Source organism: Heterodontus francisci, chromosome 11, assembly GCF_036365525.1.
Source record: "Heterodontus francisci isolate sHetFra1 chromosome 11, sHetFra1.hap1, whole genome shotgun sequence".
In the NCBI taxonomy this organism is placed as follows: Eukaryota; Metazoa; Chordata; class Chondrichthyes; order Heterodontiformes; family Heterodontidae; genus Heterodontus; species Heterodontus francisci.
In genome coordinates this window covers 70,437,486-70,448,236 of record NC_090381.1, presented here as the reverse complement: position 1 = coordinate 70,448,236, position 10,751 = coordinate 70,437,486, and the positions used below count along the sequence as shown (strand labels likewise).

Below are 10,751 nucleotides of genomic sequence, written 5' to 3'. Positions count from 1 at the left end.
GGGGGGTACAACCCTTCTACAGGGCAGCCTGCAGTAGCTCCTGCACTCAGGCAGGCAGAGAGGGCACCGCACCCTGGCTGCCTGGAGCATTGGACATTTCTGCTACCGGGATGCCACCTCCGGGCACCTAAACTGGCCCCCGGCATCTGCAGAGACCAGACGCTGACTGGAAAGGCCTCAACAGGCTCTTAATGAGCTGTGTCAACTACCTGCCACATGCAGAAAGGTAGCCCTACTGCCACCCAACCCCCAGTCCCATTGGAGGCAGAATGGAGCTGAAGAATCTGCATGCCAGGCAGCTGAGATATTTTTAGCTCCCACTCACCACTGGGGAGGCGGTGGCATAGTGGTATTGTCATTGGACCAGAGACCCAGGGTATTGCTTTGGGGACATGGGTTCGAATCCCACAGCAGAAGGTGGAATTTGAATTCAATTAATAATTCTGGAATTAAATGCTAGTCTAGTGATGGCCATGAGATGATTGTTGTAAAAACCCAACTGGTTCACTAATGTCCTTTACAGAAGGAAATCTGCTGTCCTTACCTGGGCTGGCCTACATGTGACTGCAGACCCACGGCAATGTGGTTGACTCTTAGGGCGGCACAGTGGTTAGCACCGCAGCCTCACTGCTCCAGCGACGAGAGTTCTGGGTACTGCCTATGCAGAGTTTGCAAGCTCTCCCTGTGACCGCATGGTTTTCTGTCGGGTGCTCTGGTTTCCTCCCACAGCCAAAGACTTGTAGGTTGATAGGAAAAATTGGCCATTGTAAATTGCCCCTAGTGTAGGTAGGTGGTAGGAGAATTGAGGGAAGGTGGAGATGTGGTAGGGAATATGGGATTAATGTAGGATTAGTATAAATGGGTGGTTGATGGTCAGTACAGACTCAGTGAGCCAAAGGGCCTGTTTCAATGCTGTATCTCTCTGTGACTCTATGACCTCCATTCCTGGTGGGAACTCAAAATCCTGTCCCAAGTCTCTGGAATAGAACTTGAACCCATGACCTTCTGACTCAAGAAGCAGGAGTGCTATTATTAAGTTAAGGCTGACACTTAAAACTGAACATGCTACTGTATAGCTTCTGCCGCAGGTAGGTGTACTCCAAGAAAAACAAACGGTCAAGTATTTTTTTTTAAATGGATTGATTCAAAAAAGTATAAAACAAACTCAAGACCTTTTGTTTTTAAATAAAAGCTGTGGACACATTAACAACAACTTTACTAGTATTATGTATATATGCAACGCATTAAAGTACCATGAAAAGCTCATCAAGACTATTATGCTTCAGGTTTACTATAAAATGGCCTCATCTCAAATTCTGAACTTAAATTTAATATAACTCACTTCAAATGCAAACTCAGCATTTGATAAATTGGTTGATTTCACTTCTAATTTTCAACCAAGCCAGTTTTTATTTTCCCTCTCTTTGCTGATGGACATGACTTATACTACAGAATATTTCAACAGGCGACAGCCCCATAACCTCCCAAGAATATCCTTTGTACTTAAGCCAAGATAACCAGCAGCAGACTAGTGACTTCATTTTTTTGGGTGGAGAGAAAAAAATTGCTGTCAATCCCAATCATTCATTCCTTTCCCCACCCAATATCTACTTTCCATCAGGGAACACTGGATAGAAATCAGCAAGGGATCGCTTTACTAATTTCCCTCTTCAGTGTAGGGCCAGAGGCCAGTTATAATATTCCCCAAATACGCCCACCTGAGCTAACTCATCAGTAGCAAAACCTGGGATGAACTGGGTCGATATGGCTCTATACAACAAACCGACCACATCAACTGCATAACAAAAAGTTTCAGATACCAAATTTACTATTAAATGACTGAATGGCAAGCCTTGTTTCCATAATTTCATGGAATTTTAGTTGAATATCGAGTTCAATATAATTAAGGTACAACATCATTTAACTGGGAAATGTGGCACTAATAGTGAAGAGTTTGACTGTCTTATTTTGGATTAGAGTAATGTCAGTGAATGATAGCGAATTTAAATTGATAAATGATGGATGTCACTCAAGTGTTGTAACCAGATTAAATAGCCATATCATTTCACTTCCACCAAGTATTCACTTCTATATTTCCTCAAATACAAGAGCATTTTAGGTGCCTGACAATGTTTTGATGAACTAATAGGATTTTGACATTTTAAAAATGGATTTTGGTACGTCAACAGAAACATTAAAAATGCAGTCATTTCATCTATTAAATGTCAAACATAATAAAATATTCTAATAATTCAATGCTGCAAGACAATGCATTGAAATGCAGCATCTCGGATTTTGATTACAAATAAATGAACTTCACAGTACTGAGCTCCGAAGAAGGGTCACTGACCCGAAACGTTAACTCTGCTTCTCTTTCCACAGATGCTGCCAGACCTGCTGAGTGGTTCCAACATTTCTTGTTTTTAGTTCAGATTTCCAGCATCTGCAGTATTTTGCTTTTATACAAGACAGGAAAAGTTTATTGATTTGATTTTCTACTTAACACCTAAAATAACTTCTCCAAATGGAGGCAGATTTTATGGAATCATATTTCATATTAATCTATTTGAAGAAAAGTCAAAGCGCGTTTGTGTTTTCAGTGTTGTGTCCACTGTCATTTTGTTTGAGCATTATTGGTTATGTTTACTCAACATTTCAAGTCAGAACAAATCTGAGCTCAAGAATGAAGTTCCTGCCAGCAATTGCAGTGCTCTGATAGATGTTAAATTTTGTTCCTTTGCTTTCATTTACTCAGTGTGAATAATATTTTATTCTAAACTGTAATGCGCATTTAAAAAAAGTCTCAACGAGTCAATTCATCAGAAAAACTCAGCAAAATAAAATTCCGGTTTATTGGACAACAAACTTTTCACACATACAACAGGCCACAATGGACAGTATTTCAGACAAAAAACCTTGATCTTTGGCCTTTCCACCTCATACAAACCAACTACTTATAGTACAGCTAAAGTACATACAGCTATTGGAATGCGCAAAATTAATTTTGTTTTTACAGATTACCTTTAAGATAATGTGGCCAAGACATGGTCAAACCACCAGTAAAGTCTGTTTTACAGAAGAACTTCAAAGCCCCGTTTGGTCATCAGAGATCACTGTTTAAATTGGCTGATCTCTAACCATATGTACAAAAATATAAAATGTAAATAAAAATACAAACAAATTCTCCTTTAGGATTTTAAGAAAGAAGTAGGGCCATGAAGTCTTAGTAATTTTATTGTAAAAATTCTGCAGTTGACTTGCACTGGTGTACACTCTGCTTAGTGATGATGACCAAGTTTTTCCAACAGAAAAAAAAGGGGGAAAATGTGGATGAAAATACAGCTTATTCAGCATCTGTTTTCTGCTTCTTCTTTGCAACATCATCCTATGGAGTTGAAAAACATTGATGAATAAGGATTTTTGTTATCTTGTCTCATTTCATCACAATTTAAATAGAAACACTGACTACTTTTTTTGCTTTAGCCATCATACCTAGATACTAATTGAAAGCAAGTTTTATGATCTTGCCATTCAGCTCCACTATTTTTATATGCAGCATTCTAATACAAGTATGAAAACTATACATTCATCAGGTCTCAGTCCAGGTAGTACTGCTATCTTTACAGATTAAGTCCAATTACACCCAAACCAAAGGAGCCAACTTATTTTCTACTTTTGTTTTTTTACTAATTTAATTCAAAAGTAAACAAAGAAACCACTTTAACGAATCTCAATAAATGCATATCATGTTCATTAAAAAAAAAATCAGAACTAAAGTACCTCTTCATCTTCAGCCACCCGTTTCTCTGCAGCTCCCTCACATTCATCATCATCACCCTCCTCATCTAGAGAGAAAGAAGCCATCCTTTTTAGTGAAGTATACACCAAATAAAACTGCAAAAATACCCTCCCTTCATCATTACTTTCACAAGGCTTTAAAGGCCCCTTTCCTATTTCCATTCAAAAGTGCATGAAGAAAACCCCCATTTGTTACAATCCATGTAAGTGATGGATATGACGTTTAAACAAAATATTGAGCCCTGTTGATTCACAATACCTACTGTTCCACTCCTACAGGTGAGAATAGAATACATACAATAAAACAAACAGCTGAAGCTGCCCTGGTGTCAGACCATTGGCCAGTCGAGGTACAATGCTCAAAGGGGAGAATTTGGAAACATCTCTTGCCATTTCCCAAATGGCCAGTGGTGTCACTATAGAGAATAGTAACTGAATATTAGAGTAACAAAATGGGAACAAAAATTGAACACATATACAAAATGAAGTGCAAATTAGCAGTGTTGATAAGAAGGACTCAAAATGCTAAAAATTACGCTTCCTGCTATAGAAATAATAAGATATGTAGCTAAATTAGAAAAGGTGGAATTGGAGAGTCTAAAAAAAAGTTTGTCTTACAGCTTAAGGCTAAACTGAAAGGTCTGATCAGAGATTCCTTTAAAAAGTTAGAGATCCTCTTGTACTCCAGACATCATAATGATGCTTTTTAAGGCTTCACTTCACAAACTCATTCTAAACCTATATTACCTACTGTGTGAAGTTATTTTCTACTAATCTTTTATCCAGGTCATTTGAAAAATAGATGCAGTATATCTCTCCATTGACTTTCCAAATCTTGTCACATTAATCTATAAAACACTGAAAAAAGTTACCTTCTTCATCCTCTTCCTCCTCATCGTCTTCACCAACGTCTTCACTTTCTTCATCTTCTACCTCATCTGCATTCTCTTCAACTTCTTCTCCATTTTCTTCATTTCCCTAATCAAAATGAATACAACCATGTCAAAATTGTTCACATTTTTCTAGTAAAACAAAACACTCCCCAGCAAATAGTTTTGCAACTTACAGCATTTCCGTTGGCTGGTGCATCACCTTTGCCATTTTCAGGCTCTACCTCTTGAGTTTTCTTCAAGTCCTTAGAAGAAAAATAGAAACATCAATCTTCCTTCACCATATGATGCGTTAAAGTGGGGGGGGGGGGAGGGAACTACGGTTCAATACTTCGGTCTTGAAGTTTGACTCTTCAAACCTCTAAACATACCGTGTACCAGCTACAAGCAGTAAGCCTCGTCCGTCAGTTCACAATTTTAAACAAAAGTGTCGACTAACTTGTCTAATCAAACGGACATCAAAATTGGTTTCTCTGCCAGTATTTATTTATTGGCTGGCCCAACAATCGGCACCGCCCAATCCAGTGCTATCGCGAGGTATCCCCGCCCGTCCCGTCCCCATTAAATCTAGGTTGCTTGAAGCCACGGGGCATTTTGGGAATGGTAGTCACAGTGTGTTGCTGCCTTATTGTTTAGTAACCCCACGGAGGGAGATAGAGGACTACAAACTCTCAGCGTGCTCCGCTTGCACCACCTACACGCATCAATTGCCAGAAATAGCACACATCCACCTTTCTTTAAACGTTTTTTTTCTCCGCCATCTCAACAGCTTCACCTCGGAGTCGCTCAAGCGCAACAGATCCACACATTAGTTCGCTTTTCATGCACGTTAAGAGTTGTATTCCCGATCAACGATTTAGAAATACATGGTATGCATCCACGTACAAAAGACACCCAACGCGCGTTAGAAGTAGGCTGCAAAAATTCATCTGGACAAAGCTGGAAATGTTTATCCCATCCAATAAAAACTACGCTTTTAAAAAAGTATACCTGGTACACTAACATTTTTAGTCGATAAAAAGTAACTTCGAAGAACATTTTTTGCCAAATTTTTCCCGATTAGAAAGATTACTAAATTTGTCGCCACCTTCTCACTTTGCACCCTGCGATCTGATCGCTCCTGACTCAACTTGGTGAAATTGTTTGCTAATCTTTATCTATTAATCCGGCCATCGCTGGCATCATCCCAGGGACCACCTTTTCACCAACGACAGTCTTTTCTCCCCGAAAGATCAATTATGAGATCAAAGTGATTTGTCCGCCTGCATTTAAGGAGCAGGCACATAATCGGCTAAATGACACATAAAATTACACAAGATCCAAAAATAAAGGCAGCCAAGGTCAGTCACCTCTTAACTAGTCGACCGGTGACTACAGTCTCCGTCCCCGAAAGCACGATGTAACCGGTTTCAGAGACGGAAGTAAAGCTCCGGCTCCCACGCTCCAAACCGACTATTTTCCTCAGACAAATGTCAAGTACAAAGAGTCAAAAATTCTTCATACCACTTTAAGCCAACACCTATTGTGCGGCTAAACCTGCCCCACAAACCAGCTTCTGCAGAATAAACTAGACAGATTGGGTCTCTTTTTTGATGCGGGGGGTGGGGGGGGGGGGGTGCTGGAAGAGAAGGGAGAATTTTTTTTTAATAATGGAATTTGAAACCTCAAGGCTTACCCTAATCCCTTCGTTAATTTACAGCACGGTGCAACGTCCACCCTTTTCAAAAATGGATATGTGTGTTTAACATTACATCTTCATTTGAGGAAAGCTACAGGATCGAATCCGATCGATATATTTGCTCACCATATCGCGAAAACTACGAGAAATGTTAAAGTCAACAATTCGCATCTGATCTTACGTAAACGTTATGTGAAGTAACTGTTTAGCCAAGTCACAGGGGTTTATTTTTGCTCCGATACATTTTAATGCTGATCAAGTGGATGCGCCGTTAGTGAAGTCAGGGGCAGTGTTGATACCCGGATAGCGCGCTTTCCACAACATCTAAACACAACCAACAACAATGTCCAACTTCAGACTGTGCTCTGTCAACAGACCGAGGACTTGAAAGAGGAAGGTTGCCAGTGGCGGGAAATCAGGTTATTTAACAGAAATCTGAACACAAACAAGAGAAGCTGGATGTAAAGTGCGCGCTGGGAGCCGAGCTGCAGCCTCTCGAACTGCGTGCCCCTTTGATGTTGCTACAATGCAATCCAACTGTATCCGAACAGACACAACGAGATGACACAGCTACCGACCAGAAGAACCTGTGCGCTTAGAACAGAAAAGGCGCGATCGACTTCTGTAGGATGATTTATCACCAAATTCACGAGAGGGAATGGATCAATCCCCGCAACGCACCCGATTTAGGAATAATAAGACAACTCTCCGCTAACAGCTTATGAAACTCGACTTTCATCACTTAACATCCACAGACCACCGAACTACGCTCCCATTCCGAGACGAAATGCAGAAGTTTCTGTACAACAGCATTTCGCCTTCAAAAGAAAAGCGCAGCTTGTCCTACAAGCACCGTCCTGTGAAACCAAACGCCAACTTTCACAAGTATCTGGCACATTCAGCACTTCGCAGACTTCAGAATTCACATTTTTTTTTAAAAAGGTACACTTCCATTTAAAGTTTTTTTTTCAGAGTGGGTTTCGATTTCTGACATCAATCACATCTCAGATATGCCGTCTTAGCACAAAGAGCCTGTGCTGGTTCCTTTCACCTGTATCAACATGACTTCTGCTGCATTTTGTTACTTTTACCTCTCCATCAAACTGAGTGTTTTTAAGAAGGAGCGCACGGTTACCTTCGGGACTCGCTCGACACTTATTTCTACTTTGCTCTCTGACATTGTTGTCGGTGACGATCGCGTGCTTAAAAGTAAGAAGAGTTTACGAGCGAAAGAGGTGGTGGTGGTGGCGGCTGCTGCTGGCACACGGACTGAGCTGCTCCGAGCTGGAACTGCTGCTCCTGTTGCCGAGGCTGCAAACAATGCAAATATGGCTCGAGCCGAGAATGAAGGGCTCGCCGCGGCGGCTCGCGCATTTACAGAGAGCTCGCGTCACATCTCCCGGTTTAAAGTCACGTGACTCCTACACGGCCATGCTATTGGACAAACGGTCGAAAGCTTGTATGATCGTTGGTCGATTATAAACTCAAAGACAATTCTAATTACGTAACTTTGTTTCTATTATTCCACCAAGCAGTTATCTTGGTGTAAAAAAAAGTAAAGACAAATAAAAACATGAAATTCACTTTAATCTGTCTGTTTGGATTCGGATGGATGGTATTGTGGCTAAACGCCTCCATTTGGGTGTCGGCACGATGTGATTGGTTGATTATTCTGGTGGGGAGGCAGGGTCATATGAGGTTCCGCCTTCTCTTCGCTGATTGGTTGATTGTGTTATTGCTTATTAATTAGACGCCTATTTGACGTAACCAGTTTGTGATTAGTGGAGAAGACGTCCATCAAATGGCATCATGGGCATTGGCAGCTGGGTGGTGGTAAATCGCAACACACGGACGACCTTGTGGTTCTTTGAGGGATTGTTGCTGGTTTACCTTCCGCGTAGCGCTGGCTGCCAGGATCTGATGAAAATTAGCTGCTGAAAGGAGGATTGTTGTCCAATCGTGCTCAGTACAACGGAAATGGCAGTTTTTGTTGCACTCCATTGATGGGCCAGATGTGTATGTCTTTGAAATAATTAATCCAATGAGCGCGCTCCGATTGTCAGGGGAGCAATTGTCTTACAACTTGTAACTGCACGGGAGAAGTGGATTTTTCTCCAGCTTCTACTTCCAAGTATTTATTACTATACAGCTGAACAACAGAATACTGAAGATGTATGTAATTAAAGTCAGAGCTTTTTAAAATATTCTTTACAACTAAAAATGGAGAGCTCAACTTTAAAGCATTGAAAGTACTGAAGTTACTCTAATCCTCTTTTTAAACCCTTTTCCCCTGGCCCCTCCACCCTCACCAACAAGTGCGAGGAGCTCCTGAACTAAGATTGATACCTACAATTCCGCAACGTCTGTTTCATCCCTCTTTTCCCCCTGCTCTCCCTGAACATGCAAATTTTTCTAGTATCTCTCCGAAGTTCCTGCATATTTTGTTTGAATCTCTCCAATCCGATCTCTGCCCCTACCACGTTACCAAAACAGCACTTATCAATGTCACAAATGACACCCTAAGTGATTGTGATAATGGTAACCAATCCCTCCTTGTCCTACCCGGCCTCTCCGCAGTTTATTACATGGTTGGCCAGATTATCCTCCAATACCTCTCTATTGTTGTCCAGCTGGTTGGGACTGCACTCACCTGGTTCCATTCTTATCCATCCAGTTGTAGCCAGAGAATTGCTTGCAAAGACTTCTCTTCCTGCTCCTGCAATGTTACCTCTCATGGCCCCCAAGGATCTATCCTTGGCCCCCTTTCTATTTCTCATCTACATGCAGCCCCTTGGCAACATCATTGGAAACCACAACCTCACTTTCCCCATGTACACTGGCAAACCCAGCTCTACTGCATCACCACCACCCCTCTCAACCCCACAACTGTCTCTAAATTGTAACATTGCTTGTTCGACATCCAGTACTGGATGTGCAGAAATTTCCTCCCACTAAATATTGGGAAGACCGAAGCCATTGTCTTCGGTCCCCACCACAAACTCCATTCCCGAGCCAGCGACTCCATGCCTCTCCCTGGCAACCGAGGCTGAAGCAGATTGTTCGTAATCTTGGTGTCATATTTGACCCTGTGATGAGCTTCTGACCACATAGCTGTGCCATCACTAAGAATGTTTATTTCCATCTCCATAACATCTCCCATTTCAACCTTTGCCAAAGCTCATCTGCTGCTGAAACCTTCATCCATGCTTTACCTTTACATCTGACTATTCAATACACTCCTGGTTGGACTTCCATTTCCTACCTTCCATAAACTTGATGTTATCTAAAATGCTGCTCCCTGTGTCCTAATTCACCATCACCCCTGTGTCTGCAGTCTTACATTGACCTCCCAGTTAAGCAATGACAAAATTTTAAAATACTGGTCCTTGTTTTCAAATCCCTCCATGGCCCCCATCCCCCAACTCTGTAATGTTCTCCACCCCTACAAAGTTCTGAGATATTTGTGTTCCTCCAATTCTGGCCTCTTGGGCATCCCGATTTTAATCACTCCTCCATTGGAAGCTATGCCTTTACTTGCCAAGTTCTGGAATTCACTCCCTAAAACTCTCCACATTTCTTTCCTCTTTTAAGACTCTCCTTCAAATCTACCTCTTTGGCCAAGCTTTTGGTCATCTGCCCTAATAACTCCTGATGTGGCTCAGTGTCAAGATTTCTTTGATAAAGATCCTGAGAAGCACCTTGGGATGTTTTACTACATTAAAAGGTGCAATATAATACAAATTGTTGTTGTTCGTGAGACCAACCTTCTGCTCGCTCGACCCTATGCACACTAAATTGCTACCCACACACTTTCCATCCCTGGCCCCCATGCTACCTGCCAGTGTAACTGGCAATGTTCCCTCTAAGCTGTGCAGCCGAACACCAATTCAAAAGTGCCTGCACAGGCATTTAAGTCAGTTCCTCTAAATTAACGCTTGTGTGCAGCCACTTAATAAAGTTTAAAGGAGGTGCCCACTTAAAGAAATCACCTGCACACTCAAAAAAATTGGAGAGAACATTGGTAACCACTTTCCTCTCCTATGGTCCCTCTCAAATCTGCCATAATCATCCCCCTCAAATGACCCACACAGGACCCTACAGTTCTTGCAAACTACCACCCCATCTCCAACCTCCGTTTTCTCTGAAGCCCTCGAATAACATTGAATCATTTACGGCATTCAGCCCATCGACTCCATGCCGGCTCTTCATGGAGCAATCCAATCAGTCCCACTCCCCCTCTTGATCCCCATAGTCCTGAAAGTTTATTTCCTTCAAGTGGCCATCCAATTTCATTTGAAGTCATTGATTGTCTCCGCTTCCACCACCCTTGCGCATTTCAAATCTATGCCCACCTTTTCCACAACTCCATTTTTGAACCTCTCCAA

The 10,751-nt window shown here is 41.8% G+C and overlaps 1 protein-coding gene across 1 annotated transcript; it reads right to left on the bottom strand.

Moving 5' to 3' along the window:
- Nucleotides 1-2,815: 2,815 nt before the first annotated feature.
- On the bottom strand, nt 2,816-7,755 carry ptmaa (prothymosin alpha a). Its single transcript, XM_068042261.1, has 6 exons — nt 7,637-7,755; nt 7,502-7,568; nt 4,865-4,933; nt 4,671-4,776; nt 3,781-3,845; nt 2,816-3,385 (listed from the first exon to the last, which is right to left on the bottom strand). Exons 1-6 carry the CDS (start codon nt 7,738-7,740, stop codon nt 3,344-3,346), a joined length of 453 nt encoding a protein of 150 aa, XP_067898362.1. The 5' UTR covers nt 7,741-7,755; the 3' UTR covers nt 2,816-3,343.
- Nucleotides 7,756-10,751: the final 2,996 nt, after the last annotated feature.

Bases quoted from the DNA above. Each gene is read 5' to 3' on its own strand.
- ptmaa (XM_068042261.1), bottom strand. From the start codon at position 7,740: ATGCGCGAGCCGCCGCGGCGAGCCCTTCATTCTCGGCTCGAGCCATAT. The intron at 7,569-7,636 runs GTCCGTGTGCCA...CTTACTTTTAAG, and splicing joins TTCCAGCTCGGAGCAGCTCA to CACGCGATCGTCACCGACAA. The intron at 4,777-4,864 runs GTAAGTTGCAAA...CATTTTGATTAG, and splicing joins CACCAGCCAACGGAAATGCT to GGAAATGAAGAAAATGGAGA.